General features: G+C 38.2%; 1 protein-coding gene and 1 non-coding gene across 2 annotated transcripts; both read left to right on the top strand.

The window, feature by feature from the left end:
• The first annotated feature begins 302 nt into the window (after positions 1-302).
• Trnaf-gaa lies at positions 303-375 on the top strand. The gene has a single exon. It is a non-coding gene; the product is annotated as a tRNA-Phe (tRNA).
• Positions 376-17,860: 17,485 nt separating this feature from the next.
• Positions 17,861-19,816, top strand: LOC26530054 (peptide tarsal-less AA). Its single transcript, XM_023180275.2, has one exon. The coding sequence runs from the start codon at positions 19,009-19,011 to the stop codon at positions 19,096-19,098; it is 90 nt and encodes a 29-aa protein (XP_023036043.1). The 5' UTR covers positions 17,861-19,008; the 3' UTR covers positions 19,099-19,816.
• Positions 19,817-20,460: the final 644 nt, after the last annotated feature.

The raw sequence follows: 20,460 nt of genomic DNA on the forward strand, positions 1-20,460 counted from the left end.
GCCATGGCGTTCTTTCCTTTTTGTTCTTATTTTGTTTTGCTTTTCTTTATTTTTTTTTGCATTTTTTTACATTTGAAATGCATTTGACTTTGATGGCTTCGGCTCTGGCGCTGGCGCTGAGAATTATCCGTCTCATTCGCACTCGCACTCCCTCTCTCTCTCTCTGCGGCACAAGTTCTATTTTTAATATGCGGGCGATTAGATAAGGTTCGCGGCATTTGGCAAGGGCAGGCCCCAACATATTCCTATGTCTGTGTGTGGATATGACTGTTCCCAGGGCCTTCGACTGCCTACGACACAGCGCCGAAATAGCTCAGTTGGGAGAGCGTTAGACTGAAGATCTAAAGGTCCCCGGTTCAATCCCGGGTTTCGGCAAGCGTTCATTTTTTTTTTGTTACTTATTTTTAATATTTGTGAATATTTCTTTTTATGGAATTGCTTTTTCATTGTACTCACATAGATTCTTTAATTTATTTTGATTTTAGATGTTATAAATAGCTTTTAATTCACCTTTAATAAAACTTGTGCAAAATTTCTTAGAGCTAAAGAATCTAACAATAAGAGAATTATAAATAGAAGATAATGTTGAAAAGTAGTTTTGTACATTTTAAAATTTTAATTATCAAAAACTCTTTAGTATACCCCTGATCCACCGTGGAGAACACTCCTTTTATTTTATTGTAGTCAATATATTATAAGGGCAATAAATAAAATATTATTAAATTATTATATATTCCCATCAATTGTTTCATATTATTATATATAGATATCAGTACTTTTGTGTAAGACAATTATTACAATAAATAATTACTTCTTACTTTATTAAAAACAATTGTTTGCAAAGGAGAAAAATAATAAGTTTTAACAAAAACATTTTAGTCCTCGCTAAAATGCTAAGTTTTTGACAATATTTTGAAAATAGGTACTAATTCATAAAAATATTTTCTGAAAACAATAATAATAATGAATTAAAAAATCCTTGGTTTCTCTCTGCCGTATTTTGTAGGCCATAATTTTAACAAATTTCCAAAAGTTATGTAACAAGTTAATCGCAGTTTAAGATGTTATCAAACAATTGGAAATAAAAAACAAATAACATTTTCGTCCGCCTTTTGTAAAAATCTTGTGGTATAAATTGGGAAAAATTGGTTTTCGAGTTTTTAATGTGTATTAAAAGATACTATTCCAGTAAGCAAATACAAAATCGTGCAAAAATTATAAGGATTCGCCAAATTAAGGCCTTTTAGAGATTTTGAAAGTCAAACTTTTGATCAATCTAAACAGATTCTTATGGCTGTATCTTGGACAATTTCTAATATATCAATTTCTTAAATTTTCTTCTTCTTTTGCTGTAGGTTTGACAATTTTTAGTTTCAACATTTTTTATTTTTTCTTACACTTTTTTATAAGTAATTTCATAAGTAATTATCAATAGAGAACTGTAAGTAGAAAAGACCTAGCCTAGTAAATGTATACATACTCTTATTTTCGTGTAATTAACTACTTAATATACATTAACAGATTACCAAGAGTAAAAACAAATGAATTGAATGCTTCAAAAGTGTTTAAATAATATTTAAATAAATAAAAATACTTGAAGCTGCTTATCAAAAACAAAAAAGAAACAAAAATAATCATCGTTTTGGTTAAAAGTAAAATTAGGTTAATTTAGGAGTATAGAAATTACTAAGAAATTAAACTAATATTACTTATTTGTTTACTTTTATTTGTTTGTTTACTTTTAAATTGGTTTGCGAAAATTTATTTATTACAATATTTATTTACAAGAAATTAAGACAAACGCAAAAGTACTTATTGATAGACTTTCAAGTATTGAATCGATATAAATTGTTGTTGTCTATACAAAAATTAGTTAATGATGGCAAAATTAAAGTCATGAAAATAGGTATCTAGAAAATGCAAGATAAAATTGTAAAGCAGTGTTAATTAGTTTCTTAATTTCTAAATTCGAATAAGAAAAGAGGAATGACTGATAGTAAGCCGTTAGACATTAAAAATAACCTTGTTTACGGAGTACTTTGATATCATTCTATTGAATTAAGATATTAATTAGTTTGTGAAAGCAACATATAATTCGGAAACAAATCTTTTGTATTCTATCATATTTTATTATTTTTAATGCCATGAGGCATGTCCAGCAGGAGCAACAGTGGCATGCTGCTGTCAATCAATAGAGGAGACACAAATTTTGCACAAAATTTAACTAAGCCGGCGCAGCAAATGCTGACCCTAGACAATGAGGCAGAAGACTGCAATTGAAAAGGTGCAGCAGATTAAGATACATAATGGACACACAACTCAATCAAACAGCAGGGTAAACAGCGACCAAGGACGACACTTGGACACAATGCAATGAAAGGGAAATGCAAATCGCATTATTAACGCAGGCATTGGTCAGGACACCTTTATTTTGGGCCAGGATGCAGCAAAAGTGTGACGAATGCGTTGACAACAATTAGAAAGGTCATCACTACCTGAGGTGAACAGAAATTGGTCACTTTCTGAAGTGGACAACTGATTGAGTTGCAAAGCCTGTAAAGCAAAATGAAAGAGTCTAGTTTTGGGGGGGCGTATGCCAGCTGCAAAATATATGCAAAAGGCCTTTTATTCTATGCATCTTGGCCGTGTGTCCAACAGCTGCTTGGTAAGCGCGTGCTTAGCGACCACAAAAGCCATTGACTTGATATATGAAAATGAAATGGATGGAAAGATTGCTGCCAGCCTACGCCCCAGAAATATCACATATCCGTTTGGCATAAAAAACCAACGTCCTCCTCCTCCTCCTCCTACTCCTCAAAAAAAAAGCGGCTGGCACGCACCACATGGCGCCCTGACGATCAGCCCGACGATGATCACGATGATCACAACGATGATGATGATGTTGATGATGTCTTTTGCATAAAAAAAAAACCAAGAGTCTCCAGTTTTTTCTATGCATTTTTTTTTCTATAATTTCATTGTTTTTTTGTAGTTTTTTTTTTCCTTTCATTCTTTTATTTGTTATGGCCCATTGAAAGTGAAAGATGGTTGAGGCACCCTCAAATTGCAGCATCTTGTTGTGTGCCCAGGAAGTGTGACAGCCGCGAAAAAGAAAAAAACGAGGAGAGAGAGAAAAAAAGTGAAAAGATCCTTTCGGATACTGCGGTCTTTGGGGTGCCAATTGTCTGCGCCTCTATTGTGAGTCTCTTCTAAGGGTCGCTTAACAAGGAAATGATTTTTTTTCGCTTCTACCTTTCCATTTTTTTCTTTTCAGGACCCACACACAAGTAAAAAAACAGCAGCCACAATATTTCGATTTGTATGCTAAGCAACTCGTGTGCGCGAAGGGTGCGCAGTCTGCAGGGCATTTTTACTCTCGTTTTCATATTAATATGAGAAGGAGGTGGTGGAGGAGGATGGGAAGGAGGAGTAGTAAGGACCTGAGGACATGAGGACCTGAGCCCTGTGGTCTGCTCAACAGATGCGTTTAGAATTTAGAAATATGCAAACTTGTATTAGGGCCTCAGACGAGACGACAAAGCAGCTAACATGAGCAATTACATTACATTACATTACATTACACGCATATGTATCTACACATATATGTAACTGAGGGGTAGGATACACACACATACATATATGTATCTACCTACTTATGTCTGTAAGGGTTGTCTATAATGAGTAACATGTAAATTTGCCGTAGCTTTGTAGCACAAATTCCTGTAAAAGGTATTAGGCTAGCAGCTATGGTTAGCTCAGCAACAAAGTGTGGCACGTTTACAGGGCCAATATGATTACATAATGTTGCAGCAACAGAGGCGACACACCACACTACAGCATTCAGAATGAAGAAACCAGAGAATGTAAGAAAATTTACACAAAAAATTTAAGAAAACATTTAATTGGCAAAAATTCTTTGAATTATCTGAAGATTTATAATTATTCGGCTAAATAATTTATTGCATTAACTAAATTATTATCATTATTGTAGGCTGGGCAATTCCTGTTCAATTGCTCCGAGTCTCTGTCTTTCTATCTCTCTCTCTTTTACTCTGTCTTTGTCTCACTTTGTCCTGAACTTTTGACTCCTGCTCACTGCAGCTGCGTAGAAGGAAAATGGCCAAGTGACTTGCTATAGATTTATGTTGGTCTGCTAGCAGAATCTACAAAATTTCTTTTTCTCCGTCGGAATGTAACGCCCACGCAAAATAATGTTTTAGCCATTTATATATAGAAAAAAAAACACGTATAATGCCTGCATTGATAATTTATGCAGAGACTGAGTTTAGATATCTTTCTGTCTCTTACTATTTCTCTAGAGAACTGCTTCTCAGTAGGTTCTTTGAGCGCATGCTGGATATAAAAATTTCTTATCATTATCGTAAGAGTAATAGGCAACCAAAGATGAACAGTAAGTTGGGGGCGTAACATGACCAGGATGATGATGCATATACCATACATATATGTAGGGATAAAAGCACGAAATGTGTGGGAGCGAGAGAGAGAGAGAGAAATAGAGGCGAATTGAGATAAATTCACGTTACTGGCACTCATAAATGACAAACGGCATGAGCTAGGACCTTTTTTCCCATCGTTTAGCATAGGGAGCCATCCCCAATTCATACCATTACTACATTCTGCGCATGTCCTGTTTAAGGTGTGTGTGGGAGAGAGAGACAGAGCTTCCGAGTTAAAGGTCCGCATCGTGTTGCTGTAGTTTGCTGCTAGCCTCATACAAATGGACGCCGCCGAGTTGACTGCTTTCGCATTAAAATGTTGAATTTATGGCCCGCAACTGTCGTTGGCCTGCAGCAGCAGCTACGTCATGTTGTTTTTTTTTTTTGTTAGGTCCTTCTAAGCAACTTCTAAGCACACACAAGAATTCGCATTGAAGTTTCTAACATTTCTATGACAAATATCTGCTAAACAGGCGCCAAGGATGCCACAGATGGAGATTGGAATGCGGTACAAAGTTCCAGATTCTGATCAGCTGTTCTCACTTGCTTGGGTCCTGTCGCCCAAAACCTGTTACCCTGACAACGTGTGACGAAAATGGAAATTTTCTAATGGCCATATTTGTTTTTAGGGTCACCAACACTGCTGGGCATCAGCACTGTGAGAGTAGTTAAGAAAGTTGCCAAAAATTCCATAGGCAACTCTGGCCCGTAGGCTTTTGGGCCAAGATTCTCGCCTTGATACCCTGCGAGCCTGTTCGAATGAGCAAGAAGATTGATGACTTGACGTTTTAATGACGTGTTAAATGGCCGTAAAAGTCACTGACAAACTCGAGGCTCTATCCCCCCCCACATATTGTTACGTATTTTTATTTTGCCTTTTGTGTCGTTTTGTGTTTATTTTTTATCTACAAACACATGCCATCGGCCATGTTAGCCTGCTCAATGCAGGTCGAAAGTATTTTTTTAAAATCAACTCAAGGACCTTACGCTGGCTAGAAAGACTTTAGTAACGAAACGAAATTTTAAATATTTAATGCAGCAGCAGAGATAGAGAGATAGATGATGAGAGAAGGAGAGAGAGAGAGAGAGAGCTTTACCTCAATGAATAGAGGCAATAAGTTCATTGTGGCCCTCCCAGGACCTTGCCACCTTTGAGTGAGTGAGTGAGGTACTCTTTATTGATTTTCATTGGCATATCATTTTGAATTGGCAGCCAACTGGTCCTGGCTGGGCCCCTGGTCGGCTGAAGCCACAAGTTGGCACTTTAAAAACGGCGCCATTTTGAAATTTTGCAGGCATTGACTCCAAATATTTAAGGCATGGCATATACATATTTATGAAATCAACGATGGCTGCTGCATCAACTGGTCCTTCTTTGCTGCCAGCCGTGTATGGCACATGCAACGGATCAATAGCTGTCCGACCACGCCCGCCAAATTCCAAAACTTTCGCCGACATAAAAGGAGAGAGAGTGAGAGTCAGAGAGAGAGATTCAGATGAGCTTGTAATGTATATGTGTGTGTGTGTATTTTGAATACATATACAACTTACTGGAGTTGCCATACATGCGGAACTACTGCATTTTCATTTACCAGGCGGGCAGAGAGATAAACCGGAAGTAGAAATTTATGTTCACTTCCGGCTATAAAATTCCAAAACGAAAACACGTGCTCTCCATTCAGCTAGCTGCTATATTCGCTGTGTTCCTGTAACGAAAGCGTCCTAAAAATTCGCCTTTGCCATGTTGCCATGGGGCGTTGGCATTATGGGCGCCAGAGGACCCATTTAATACATACTCCATTCCTGTCATCACATTCATTGTGTGTGTGTGTGTGTGTGTGAGAGAGTGTTTTGGTCCGTTTTTTTTTTTGGGCAACTCACTCTAAGTTTTCTTTGGCTCTTTTTTTTGCTCATTTTTTCGGCAACGTCATCACATTGGAATGCGATGGCGCCACTTTCCTTTGCGTCTGCTGGCCTAATGACGGTATTTTTCTAGTAGCTCCAAAAATTCTTGCAACTTGCGCGCCATTTTTGCGTCCATTGCGTGTGGCAGTGGACAAAAACTGAGAGCTGAGTCCGCCTATTGATGGGTTCTATGCGCCCAACTCTTTCAAGCGGCGAGGGTTACTTTCACTTACTGTGTGGGACCTGTGACCGTCGGCAGCTTACCGTTAAAATGTGAGTGTTTTTTTTTTCAACCCCTTTCAGGGTAGTTTTGCGCTTAGATGTATGCTATGAAAAAAATGTGGTGCCGTGCAGATTGTGCTTAGAGCTTAGCTAAACAAGAAACGTTGTGAATGTTGATGGTGGGGCAACATCTTCTTGTTTCTTAGATGCCTCACATGTGTAGTTTTCACATGCCAAGAGCGCAGGACACTTTCGTTTTTTCTTCATTCACACATGTGGCCAGAGAGTGAGTATAAAAGCCAAATAGAGAATGAGAGACAGAGAGAGACAGAGTGTGAGAGAGCGTAACTATTTTATGGACATGCTTCAAAACTGAGATAGTTGGTCGTCCTATCCGAAATTGCTGCTCGCCTAATAACCTGGTATGGTAATACTTTTAGTTTTGAAAACTATAGTTTCATAGTCTTAGTTATAACAGTAATCGCTCCGCCCTCCCTGCCCATGAAACGAATCACAGAGACACGTGACTATATTAAAGTATGGGTGACTGACGGGGTGGTTGGTTTATCTAGTAGCATAATGCAATTACCCAATCACAAAAATATCCCCCCATTTTATTAAGCAGCAACAACAAATTTGCTGAGCGCCTTGTTGTAATATATGAAAAAATCCATTATTATGAGCGCCAAGTTGAAGAGCGGACCCCATTAATGAACATTGACAACAACAAACGCAAAAAAAACTAGCTTCAGGTTGTGTATTACTACAATGGGGCACACCTGTCGCTACTGGCATTGCCGTGTTAGTTGTTAAAGATTGCATAATTTACCTGGCCGCAACAGGCACTCAGCAAAAAGTGTAGCCCGCTTTTGTGGGGCACCATTTGCGCTCAGGTGTGACAAACGTACAGAAATTGAAAGGTAAATAGATATAAAAACATTCTATTACCTTTGCCAAGCGTTATGTGTGTGGGGGGTGGGTGGTGGAAGTTTGTCTGTTGGGTCTAGGGTTGCGTAAGCGTTAGAAATTTCTAAGCTATTAGAAGTTAACAGGCGCATAGATTTCATAGAAGGCGTTGGTATGCATTAGCACAGTGGCCACAACCATATGATGGCTATGCGCATGACACACAGTCGCCTAACCAACCCTCAAAAGAATTCCATACGCCCCCCCATCGACGCACCCCATAGCAACCCCCAGGAGTCGACGTGCCGACCGTAGTCGTCCAGCACGTGGGTGAAACAGAGACCAGCAAGTTCCATGACCTGAACGAGTTCCAGGGTGCCGGCAAATAAAATTCAGCCACCACGTATTGTAAAAAGAAAATCTCAGCTTGGAAGCTAAACGGGCAACGAAGTGTGGATACACTTACTTGACTTTTATATAAAATACTCACTATATCACTATTATATATATTAGCTTCAAATGTAAGTCATTTCGTTCGAAGGATAATGCCACAGATTAGAGATATATATACTTATCATTTGATATGATACGATTTTTCATGTTTAATTTAACAAAGAATAGGATAAATTGAATATACTCTGTTGAAATTAGTTAGAAAAGTGTATAAAAAAAACACACAACATATACCCAAAAGGCAATCTTAAATGGGTGGCCCAAAACCCTACCTCCCCTCCTGCAGCACTCACCCTCACCCTCACCACACAGTGCTGAAAAGTATGCTATGTATTTGGCTACTATTCCATGCTGTTGCCCTGTTCCAAATGAATTTCTGGAGCTTTGAAGATTATAAACTCACTTAAGAGACGCTTTGATGTCGGCATTTTGAGCATGCTCAAGCAAGGCTCCATGAAAATTAAATTAACTTAAGAGGATCAAAGGAGCTTCAAGTTGTTGCCAAGGACAACGCTTCAGCACGCGCACAAGTTGTATTTAAAGGATATGCCAACAGGCGAGCAGCAAACGAGACACAATGAATTCAGTCACCTAAACAAAAACAACAATAATAACCAACAAAAAATGAGAAATGAAACAAACAAAAACAAACAGACGACATGAATGGAATATAAAATTGATAAAATGTCATAAATAAATTGCCGGTCAAATGAACACACACACACACACACAAATATGGAGCGGCCAAATGCAATAAGCCCTCAACCACTCCATAGATATCAATTGTACATACCGAGAGGCGTATCTATATCCATCCACACACACTCGTTCTTGTATATGTGTCTAGGCATGTAACTCCTGGCACATATATTTAATGAACTGGCAACATGTATAGCATATTATTTACACAATTTAATGTATTTAATGCAATACTTTTTACTACACAACACACTCGCAGAGACAGAGAGAGAGACATACACCAACACTCATTTTACCATGTCCTTTGTGTATCTGAGGGGTAACCAATACAAATGCAATGATGTAAGTATATGAAATGCGAATAGGTTCGCAGGATATCAGCACAAGTGTCAGCTCCATAATATGTGTGTGTGTGTGTGTCGTACGAGCAGGGGGGAGTGAATGGTATCATCATCATCATCATCATCATCATCATCATCACCCGCAGCAATAACAGCCATAACAAAAACAACAACGAGCATTGTGAGGGGCAAACCAACAGCAGCAGTAGCAACCCCATGTCGACACACACACACACCGAGACTGGCACACACAACACCCCCCCACCCCTTGTATGTTGCCGAGTCTCTGAGTGTGTATGTGTGTGTGTGTGTATTTTGTCTGTGCCCCATTCGTATTTGTCTTTTTTTTTTCTTCTTCTCGCTTGGATAATACAACAAACTCCCCACCAACCAGGCAGTCAGAGAGCCATACATTCAGTCAGTCACTCAGTTAGTCAGCTAGTCAGAGGGGTACACATATTACATATGTTTAGATTTGTTATGCATGCCCATGTAAAGGAACTCCAGCTTGTTGTCTCTTTCTCTCTCTCTCTCTCTCCCTCTCTTTCTCTGTGTATTTGTAAATGGCATTATATGCCTTATATATGTATATATATATATATATCAGCCGATACAAGCAAACTCTGCCATGTGGAACGAGCATGACTGTTGGCCAGAATGGGTACTCTAATCGTCATGTCCTTATGTATGTACATGTCCTGTTTCCCATAGCCAGACAGGCCCAAAAATAAACTGAAATCTAAGCTGAAAGTTATATAAGCTTTTTATTATGTGGTCACAAGTCTAGGCAGGACTTTTTGCCCCGAGGTGGGGGAAACCTCTAGAAAAACTCACATGTTAACAGATGATGTCATCAATGGAATCGACTAAATTTCCATGCACTTTGCAATTGATAGAATAAGCCCAACTAAAAGTCTCTATAAGACCCTTCTAGCTTGCTGCTCTTAAGCATAACTTTCACTTTCATTTGCGCCTTCTTCATATCAATAATAAAGCCATTCGGCTGCTAAATGTTGTGCTAAATGCTTGCCCATAAACCTGTGCCCTGGTCTTTGCTTTGCTCCAAGGCGCCATCATAAAATCTAACTAGGCTCATTAGAAAAGCAAAATGCACACACACACAAACACAGAGAGAGCACTCTGATTGATGGGGGGGAGTTACGTGCATACGAGAGGAGTAAGTTCAAAAACCTCACAACCACAACTGCTACTAAGTTTAATACAACGTATTATTTGTCCGTGTGTGTGTGTGTGTGTGTGTATTGTGTGGTGTTGCTATCTGAGTTTATTGTACTTTAAGCGTGCAGAACTACGAGCTCTAATTGCAATACTGTGTGTGTCCATGTTCATGTCCATGTGTGTGTGTGTGTGTGCGAGGTGGAGATGGCCCTAGATGGGCCATAGATATGGCTCATCATGTTGTTTGCTGCTGTTAATGATGATGATGATGATGGCTATGATGATGAAGATAATGATCGTGACGATGATGGCATGATGTCTATAAAAAATGCATCACTCACACTGTCCACAGTTCTAATTGTTTGTCGTGCTGAGAAATTATATATGTATATATATTCCATTTGTATTTGTTACAATTGCTGCTTATTAAATATAAAGTATTCTCGCACACAAGCTTTAAAATCATTCATTGTAATGGGTATATCATATGTCGTATATGTATATATATATTATCATATCCCAACCTGTGCCTACTTGCTGCTTTTGTTAATGAGGAAGGAAATCGTTCTAATTGGATGTCAACAAACATATTAAAAGCCATCCGAGAGTCTGTGATATTGCATTTACATGCCTCTGCCCCTGCCCCCTCTTCTCTCTATATCCCTTGTCCCTTGTCCAAGCTGATGCTTATTCCCATTCCCGTTCCCATTCCCACTCCCATTCCTATTCCCGTAGCCCCAGTAGAGAGCATTTGTGTGGGCAGTAGTAGTCAGTTTCCGGAAACGTTTTTTCGCGATAAGTTAATTGTATATGGCGTCTGCAGTTGTCATTGCAAATTGCTCGCAAAAAAGGAAAAAAAAAGTTTAATTGAAAGAAATGGAAACTGCAATCCGCAGATTGAATTGAGCCGAGCATACATTAAAGAAAGGAAGAAAAAAAAAGGCCAGTTATTGATATATCCGGAGTACCAAAAAAAAAAAAAAGAAAAAGGAAATAATACACACAAACGCAGAGAGAGAGAGACAGAATCTCTGAATCAATTTATGACCAAGTTTTCTCTCTGTGCATGGAGAAGAAAAAAAATGAAAAGAAGTAAGTTGTTTCGACGACTTTGGTATACCATGCACCAAGTGAAAGAATATACCCTACGGCCACCTTCGCCATAATGGCATGTTTCTAGTCCGATTTGAGGAGGCGAAAAAAGGCGTGGCAAAATTATATACAACCAATATCTGGGCGCGTATTAAGTATACACACTAAATCTGATGTCTGTGGCTAGTACAATCTTTGGGAAGATCTAATTTGCGGGGGCGGAAGTGGGCGTGGCAGAAATTTGAATCAAACTCGACAACTCTACGTACTACACGAGTCTTCATACCAAATGTGATGGCTCTAACTCTTGTATTTTCCAAGATCTAGGTGTTCATACAGACAGACGGCCAGACGGACATGACTAGATCGACTCGGCTGTTGATGCTGATCAAGAATATATATACTTAAAAGGGTCGAAAAAGTTTTCTTCTGCCTGTTACATACATTTCAGAGACTCTAATATACCATTTCATTCTAGTGGTGCAGGGTATAAATAGAGATCCTAACTTTTTCTTCTGCCTTTTAACGATTGGAGTTCATTCAACCTCGCCCCAGTGAACTTAGCTGAGGTTATTTTTACTTCCAAGCAAGTAAACAGCCCGCAGCCGGCTCTCCCCTGCCACGCCCCCTCCCCACACGACTAGAGTCAGCATGTGTCTATGCCATTGGCCAACTAGTCGCCAGCCAGAGCAACTGGTCTGATGGCAAAAAAAAACTACGAGAGGTGGCTTTTGGTCTGGTCTTGGTCTTGGTCTTGTGTCTTGGTGGCAGATTTATAGGGCCTGGTTGCCTGGTGGCGGCCTCTGTAGCCCGTTTTTTGTATTTGCACATATATATACATATGTATATTTTTTTTTCGTTTTTCGTAGTATATGTTTTGCCTGAATGCAGCTCAGCTCAGTCTCTGGTTACTACTGGGTGCTGTTTGTTTTGCTTCCTTATTGGGTGAAAATCGCCGCATTTTGCCATTTGGGAAGGAAGTCATTTTTGAGTGCCACCAGATTGATTTGTCATTAGCTTTTGTTGTTGTTGTTGTTTTTGTTTTTGGTCGTTTTACATCCATTCACCCATTGAGTACGACTTTGCTTTGTTTCGCAATTCAAATTCAATATGCGGCGCCTTTGTTATGCATCTCAGTTTGCAATTGATTTCTATGCATTGATCTAATGGCCATTGACTGGCAAACGATGGCGACAATAAATTATGAAATCAATAACAAAGTTGTAATAAGAGTGCCTCGGACAAGGTTCATCAGGGAGGTTTATATGTAGATACAATTGCACTTACATATATGTATAGATATACATATATCTATAACAGAGGAAAGGCGACTCCAGGAGGCAAGTGACAACTGCAGCAAGCAAGTGGCAAGCGCGCGATAATTATAAACTGCTGCCGTTTGTCACATATGCAAATCGATGCGGAATTTCCACAGAACGCATAGCCCTAGACCAAAGAACGAAACAGAATAGAAGCTCTGTCTCCCTCTGTCTCTTGTCGTTGTGAATTTCCATAGACTCTGATTGATAGCAAAAGAATCAGAGTCGAGAGTTCTTGTTGTTGTTGTTGTTGTTGTTATTGCCGGTGTTGTTGTTGTTGTTGCTGTTGTTGTTGCCGGCTCTGTTTTCATAAATAATTTTGCGTAAGCTGCGACCAGGCCCAAGCTAGCACATGGTGAAAGATGCCAAGACTGCTTACGTGCCAGCGAACAGCATTCGCAACACAGAGCCACAGAGATAGAGATACACATGATGAAGAGTAGTTGCAAGATACGAGATATACGAGGAGCTAAAGATGGAGATGGCGATGGAGATGCCGATGGAGATGGAGATGGCGATGGCGATGGCTACGTCTATGGCTAAGGCTGAGATGCGCAAGCAGGCCAATGACCGTTTGACCGCTGTGTAATGATCGGCAGTACTCCATAGATAGATAGATAGATAGATAGATAGTTAGAAACAAATACATAAACATTGTATATACATATAGAAGTATGTCGTTGTTGTTCTCGTTATACATATGTAGATTCTTATGCATTTTATTTGTCACCTTGATCGGTTTAATGCCATTAACGGACTGCACTTTCGGCCCTTGCCCGAATGTTGTTTATCTAATATCCTGACCAAGCAATTTCATTGAGTTTTGGCAGTTGCCGTTTGCTACATCGACATACATACATACATAGATATAAACTTATATATATAGATATGTCCAAATGTATATTTGCATTTTGCGTCAACTTCAGTATATACATATGGGCCTGTTATCGATGCCGTTTAGCATATTCAATTCCCCAAATCATTTAACATATTTGCCTGTCATTACAACCAGGCGAATTCGAGAGATCTGAGAAACTGAGACTGTCTGACGTCTCAGTTAAATGGGAATTTCATTTGTAGATTTGGAAATCGAGGAAAAGTTCCATTACCGGGCCCGGGGGCCCATCACGTTTTATTTGATTTAATTCTTAAGCCAAAACTGGAGTAAAAGTTCACAACGAGCACGTGGACCAAAAATGCCGATGACATACCCGATATACAGGTGATTAAACTACAATTTTCCAGTTTTCACTGGCTTCAACTGGGAAACCGTACGAATTGCCAAGTGAAACTTTAAAAACATTTAAATTAACATTTTAAGATTTGTTAACAAATATGTGTTAGGCATATAGTACTGTGATATTAACTGTTTTAAGTATTCGAAAAATGTTTTATTAATAACAAATTTTTTACTTTTTAGTCATAGCAATTTCATAATTGCAGTTTTAATTTTTAAAGTTTTATTTATAAGAAATCTTAAAAGTTAGTTTAATAGAAGAGTATAGTTAATTATAGTTAATTTCTTGCTATAAGTTCAAACAGTTTGATTTCTAGAAGGTTCCTAGAAGTTTAAACAGTTTTTTTAAGAGGTTCCTATTCCGGGTCCAGACAGTGATAGGTACATATATAGGTTGTAGTTATCCCAGTAAATAGTGATATAGACTATGATACTATAGTTTATGATCTACAACACGAATTACAAAAAATACTAAGGAGGATATCAACGAAGCTAAGCTGATCGTAAAGCTATAACTTATTTGATTAAAGACTATTGGAGAAACGGAATTCTTGCAAAAATAGTTTAGAATTGATTTAACACTAACAATAAGCAATCAATTTTTGTCTATGAGGAACAATTTTCTTGATTAAAAATTTACTTTAAGAAAAATATGCGAAAATGGCTTTTCACAGCTTTTAACCACAAGAGAGTTTAAATTATAAATTATGATAATTATGTTTGAATTAGGAAAGCGTCATGGACCCAAATGTAAAATACTTATTACTTATACTAAATAAATCCTTGTATATGTCAGAAAAAATTTTTACTCTTAATCTGACAATTTTTGTGTATGAATAAATAGCAGACTCAAATTAATTTCCATTACAAACTCTTGCATTTGGATCAAATGTATCTTCACTATATGTAAGTCAGATTTTGACTTTATTCTTTTTGCATAATAAAATTGTTATACTTTAGGAAAGCTTTAAAAAAATGGCTTTCTACAGCTTTTAAAACATAAAAGAGTTATAATTATAATTGTCTTTGAATTAGGAAAAGTCATGGACCCAAATGTTTCTTTTTATATACCAAATAAATATTTGAATATATCAGGAAGCATATGTTACTCTTAATTTAACAATTTTTGTGTAAGAATTAATCGCAGACTCGAATTAATTTCCAAACTTGTGTATTTGGATCTGTTTGTTCATTATAATTCATGTTTCTTCATTATAATTCAGATTTGGGCTTAAGTTAGAAGAAGTGTAAATTAGTTGTATGTACATCTTATTCTTTTTGCATAATAAACTTAATGTACTTCATCAAACTTCAGCTAATTTAGAGACTTGGAAAAATTTGCATATACAAGCAGTTAGAAGTTCCTAAACATCACTTGATCTACATTGAATGCCATCACTCTTAGAATTCACAGGTGATCTGAAATCAAAAGTAGGTTAAAATGTGCAGATAGTTAAATACCGTTAAATTCTGCAACTTTGTCTCACCTAACTAATTAAAAAAGTCAACAGCAAATTGTCAGAGCTAGTTAATAGAGAATTTAACTGGTAACCAGTTGGCCAGCCACAAAAAAAAAACAACAGAAAAAACTTTTCAAATTGTCAACTCGGCACGAGCGGACCAAATTAACAACAGCAACGAGTTTCTTGCATTGCAAAAAGACAAAAAAAAAAAAACTGCTAACACTGCATGGCCAAGTCCAAGACCAACAAAAGGTGGCAAACAAAATACTGTTAAATCTGCATAAAGTGGAGAGAGAAGAAGAAAAAAAAAACGAATGAAAGAACAGCATAACAACTCCCCGGAACATTGACCCAAATTATTTCATTTCCATGAGACGGCAAACAAGAGACTCAAGACCGTTTTGTTTCATTTCCCCCCACCCTGCCCGTCTCCAAACGATTTTTCTTTTGGAGTTTGGAGTTTTTGGGCCCTCAACAAACATTGCATCGAAAAATTATATGTAAACCCAAATGGCAGCCGTTAAAAGTGAATCTGCTCTTTTCCCCCCTCTCAAAAAACGAAAACCGAAAAAAACCAAATTAGATCAAATTTCAAAGCAAATGCTCCAGTAAAAGTGACTCTGATGGACTGATGGATGGAACAGTTGTGCCAACAAATGTTGGATTTTCAATTTCCATTTCTACCTTACGATTGCTATGGCACGTGGCTAATGAAAAGGTGCAAAAACGAAAACGAAAACTCCCTCAACTAGGCCCGAACGAATTTGATAGCCTAGTCGTTAAATTAAACTAAGGAGCAGCTATTTGAAAAGTGAAAGAAAAGCGGAAACTCCAAAATGCTTATATCCGCTCAAAGCCAAAAACAGGAGGAGGAAGAAATTAAGAAGGGGATCCAAAGACTCATCATCAAATAAAATAACGGATTGGATGCCATCTAAATTAATGCATTTCCAAAGCAAATATAAAATGATTCCTTAAATGGCAATGACCTAGAGAAAAACCCGCCAAATTTTAGTCTAACTTTAGTCTTGTATTTGTATTTAATATGAATCTTGTAATTTACCTATGTACATGTGAGCCTAAAAAACAGACGTCAAGCAACCCTTAGCATCACCCCCTTTATCGATTTGCCCCGTGCCACAGAATTATGGTGATCATCTTACATCTTACAAGACGACACGAGCCTAATGAGGGGCCAAAAGGTCCATGCTGGCCCGTGCCAAAGGGTTGCTTCAGCTCGTGCCTCTCCTCTACTCTTCTCTTATTTTTTGGCTGCTCCGGAAGTCCTTTTTAATGATTTTTTTCCACTTCTGCCACAGCAGCTTCACATTCGGTTGAGTTTTTTACGTTGTTGTAATAAAACGAAAGGATTTATATTTCCTATTGTACTGCAGATGACACATCTTGTAATCTTTTGTGCGCCTCCTGACAGCCTTAAACAGCTGACTTATCTTTTTACAATCGTAAATTCGTATTTCTTTTGGGCTAAAAAACGACAACAAAATTTTGCAACGTTTTGTGTATTATTTTATTTTGTATTTTTTGTCGTTGGCTCTCTGGTTTAGTATCGCATTTCGCGGAAGTGCCCATGCTGAATGCTGACTCATGCCCTATGTTTATCCTTTTTATGAGTCTTACGATGGCGACGGAGCCGGAGGCGGCGGCGGCTTCTTAAGCCTTTTCAGTTGACGGTTGCGGACGGCTTAGGCTACTGCAAATGTCACGTAAAGTGGGCAGTGATGCCTTTGACCGTCGCCGTGGCTAAAAGATCATTAATTTGGGACTTATGCCACATGCTAAGGACATTAGCATTTTGGCAAGGATTGTGTGTGTGTGTGTTGACCTGTGGCGACAGTCCTCGCCAAGTGAGGTGTATTTGCCTATTTGCTTGTTAAACTAGCCAAATGAAATGTTTCTTTTTGTTCTTCTATTTTTTTTAGCAAAGTCATCTTACCAGATAGGAATCAATTATCGTATGCCCAAAAGAAATGTAGGTGGAGCCTGTTCTTAGGATTCGGAATCATCGCCACCAATAGGCAGAAAGGACTACCTGCCTAACTGATGGAAAGATCGGCACACACGAACACTCACACACACATACCATGACAAAAGCATAACGAGGGCACTCGATCGTGTCGCAGTTCGCAGACCAAAACAGCTGTTTCTTGAATGAAATCCAGGTGGGTGTGAGTCGTCATCGCTGCGAGTAAAGGTGTGTGTGTCTGTATAGGTGAGTGTGAGAGAGAGTAATGTGTGCTGCCCTCCTACCTTCAACAACCCAGTCAGCGGCAGAGAGTGAATGAGCGAGAGCGAGATGGATCGGCTCTCTCTTCTACCTGGTCACATGAATGAAAACTGCCCACAATATATGCTCCCTCGCTCTCTCGCTCACTCTGCCGTTTGCTTAAGAGTAGCATTGAAGCAAATATTAAGAGCATCCAATACACACCTGCCCATCATCTAGTGCTCTCTCTTCCACTCGCTTACTGCACTCTGATATTATGCTCTGCCAACGCTGCCGTCGTCGATTGCCGCGCCGCTGCTGCTGCCCGTCCGCCGAGCATTTAAGCTTACGACTTGACGAAAATCAAATCATAAGATCGACAACATTCGCCGAGTGCACATCAGCCAAGCCAAGAGCCAGAGAGCCAGAACAGCAAACAGAGTTAAAGCAAAAGCAAACAAATTGAAAAGTAACAACAAAATTAAATAGTAGTGCTCATATTTTTCACGTAATACCTGCGCACAAAAAATCGACACAACACACAAGTTGCGACTATAATAATTTGTTGTAAATAATACAATATAATTTCAACAAATTTAAATTTTTGTTCGTGAACGCGCATCGTTTTGACGATTTACTAGACATTTTGCTCGGTTTCATAAGCGAAAAACAAACACACACAATACAAAAAAAAAAAAGTCAGTCTGCCGTCTCAGTCAGACGCTTATTAATAAACAATAAAGAACTAAAGAACAAAAGTGTTTAATGGATTTTAAGTGTCAGTGACTCTTCCTATAATACACAAAAAACTATAGACAACAACAAATATCTACGCACACTCACACACAAAACACCAATACGTAAACACGCGCCGCTGTATAATCAGCCAACAAAAATAACCCAAACTGTTGGTGATAATAAAAGAACTTACAACAACTTCAGCAGAAGCAGCAGCACCACCACCACAACAACAACAATATCGACAGCAAAAGACAAAGTCAAGAGAACCAGTATAAAGTTCAATATATATATAAACAGCCAACATTAAGTTGATTTAAATTAAACAAAGGAGCAACAGCTGAAGCAGAAGCAAAAACGACAGCAGCAGCAGCAACTCGTGGTTTTGTCATACAAGTATTTTTGGGTACCTTACACGGCATACAAATGGCAGCCTACTTGGATCCCACTGGTCAGTACTGAGAAGCAGCGATACAAGAAAGGAAGCTCAAACGCCAACACAAAAACTAATTCTTTAAAAGTGTTTAATCAAAAATATAATTAAAATGGCTGCCTATTTGGATCCTACTGGTCAATATTAAAGACTAGCAAATACCACCAACTTCTCGAAATTCAACTTGTTACTAATTTGTCTTTAATACACACATTTGTCATCATGTCTCTCGCTTTGGATCCCACTGGAACCTATTAGAAGAAGAAGAAAACTCCAACCAAAAATAATCTCACAAAAGAATTATCAACAAGATTTTCTCACAAAACAACACAAAATCAATATGCTGGATCCAACTGGTACATATCGCCGACCAAGGGATACACAGGACACACGCCATAAACGGCGCCTGGATCCAACTGGACAATATTAGGGTATAACAAAAACCCATCACCGCCTTTGCCTTATTAAAGTGACACGCACACATAAAATTCTGGGCATGATTGGGGGCGCACCTTGGTTGCGCGTACGTGGCCGCGAGGAGACTTCCAGTTGCAGACGCAGAAGAAAGTAAATTATTTAAATTATCACCTATGCACACACACAAACACACATACACACACACTTTGAAACTTTGTATTTATGTAGTTCTTTTTTGTGTATTTTTACCTATTATTATTATGATGATTATTATTACCTATTATATATAAATTATTTATTTTTATTATATATTATTTAAATTAAATATTGTTCACAAAAGTAAAAAAACAAAAAAAAAAACACAACAACATTGTAAACATTTGCCTAAATGGTTTACCATTATTATCCTATTCATTTCACATTATATATGTTATATATAAAGATATCTTTGTTGCTAAAAAAAAGAAAAGAAAACTATGGAAAAAGTATTAAGTTTAGTGTCATATTTCAAACAATATTCCCTTTTTTTGCAAGGTTTTTTTTCTTCTATTATTATTATTATAAAACTATGCTTTTTGCCGAATTGAGAGTAAAAGAGACGAAAGTTTTTTTCCTAACATTTAAGTCTAATAAGTTTATTTATATATGTCATTCAAAAACCCACACACATACAAACAAAAAAAAAACTCACCTAAAATCACACATAAAAATATAATTATTTAAAAAAAAAAAACACATGCAAGACTTAATTTTTTATTGGAAAGGTCCCTTTCAGCCATTAAGTGCCTTTGGGGCCAACTACATACTATCTAACTATGTAGAAAATTGTCGCATTTAATCACAAGATTTTCCAGACAAATTACTGCCTGGAGGGCATAAAAAAAATGATTTTCCAAACGTCTAGCGCATATTTGATGAATCTGTGGGCATTAATTAAAGCCTTGCCCATCCACACACACACAGAGAGTGAGATTTAAATGAAAATGGAGAAAATCGATTAAAAAATCCAAACAGATGCCCGCTCCGTGCATGATGCATGCGGAAGTAAAAGTTCAATGTTCGTTTGTGCTCCACAAGTGATTAGGTCAATAATAGCACAAGAGCGAGCAGAGCAGAAGCAGCGGCAGAAGCAGAGCAGAGCAGAGCAACTGCATAGAACTGCATTCTCAGCAGCTGAGCAGAGGCAAAAGCACGTGAGAGAGTGAGAGACCTGGCAAAAGCTTAAGCGGCTCACTCTCTTTCTACAAGTTTTCCACACAAGCAGGAAGTTCCCATGCACACACACACACACAGAGACACACGCTCACGCTTGCACACACTCCAATTATACGGATACGGATACATATGCAGTGCAACTCGACGCTATAAATAGCTA

This window comes from Drosophila willistoni, chromosome 3R, assembly GCF_018902025.1.
Source record: "Drosophila willistoni isolate 14030-0811.24 chromosome 3R, UCI_dwil_1.1, whole genome shotgun sequence".
Classification (NCBI taxonomy): domain Eukaryota; kingdom Metazoa; phylum Arthropoda; class Insecta; order Diptera; family Drosophilidae; genus Drosophila; species Drosophila willistoni.

What these genes read in the sequence shown, in the direction of transcription:
- LOC26530054 (XM_023180275.2), top strand. Translation starts at nt 19,009, where the DNA reads ATGCTGGATCCAACTGGTACATATCGCCGACCAAGGGATACACAGGAC.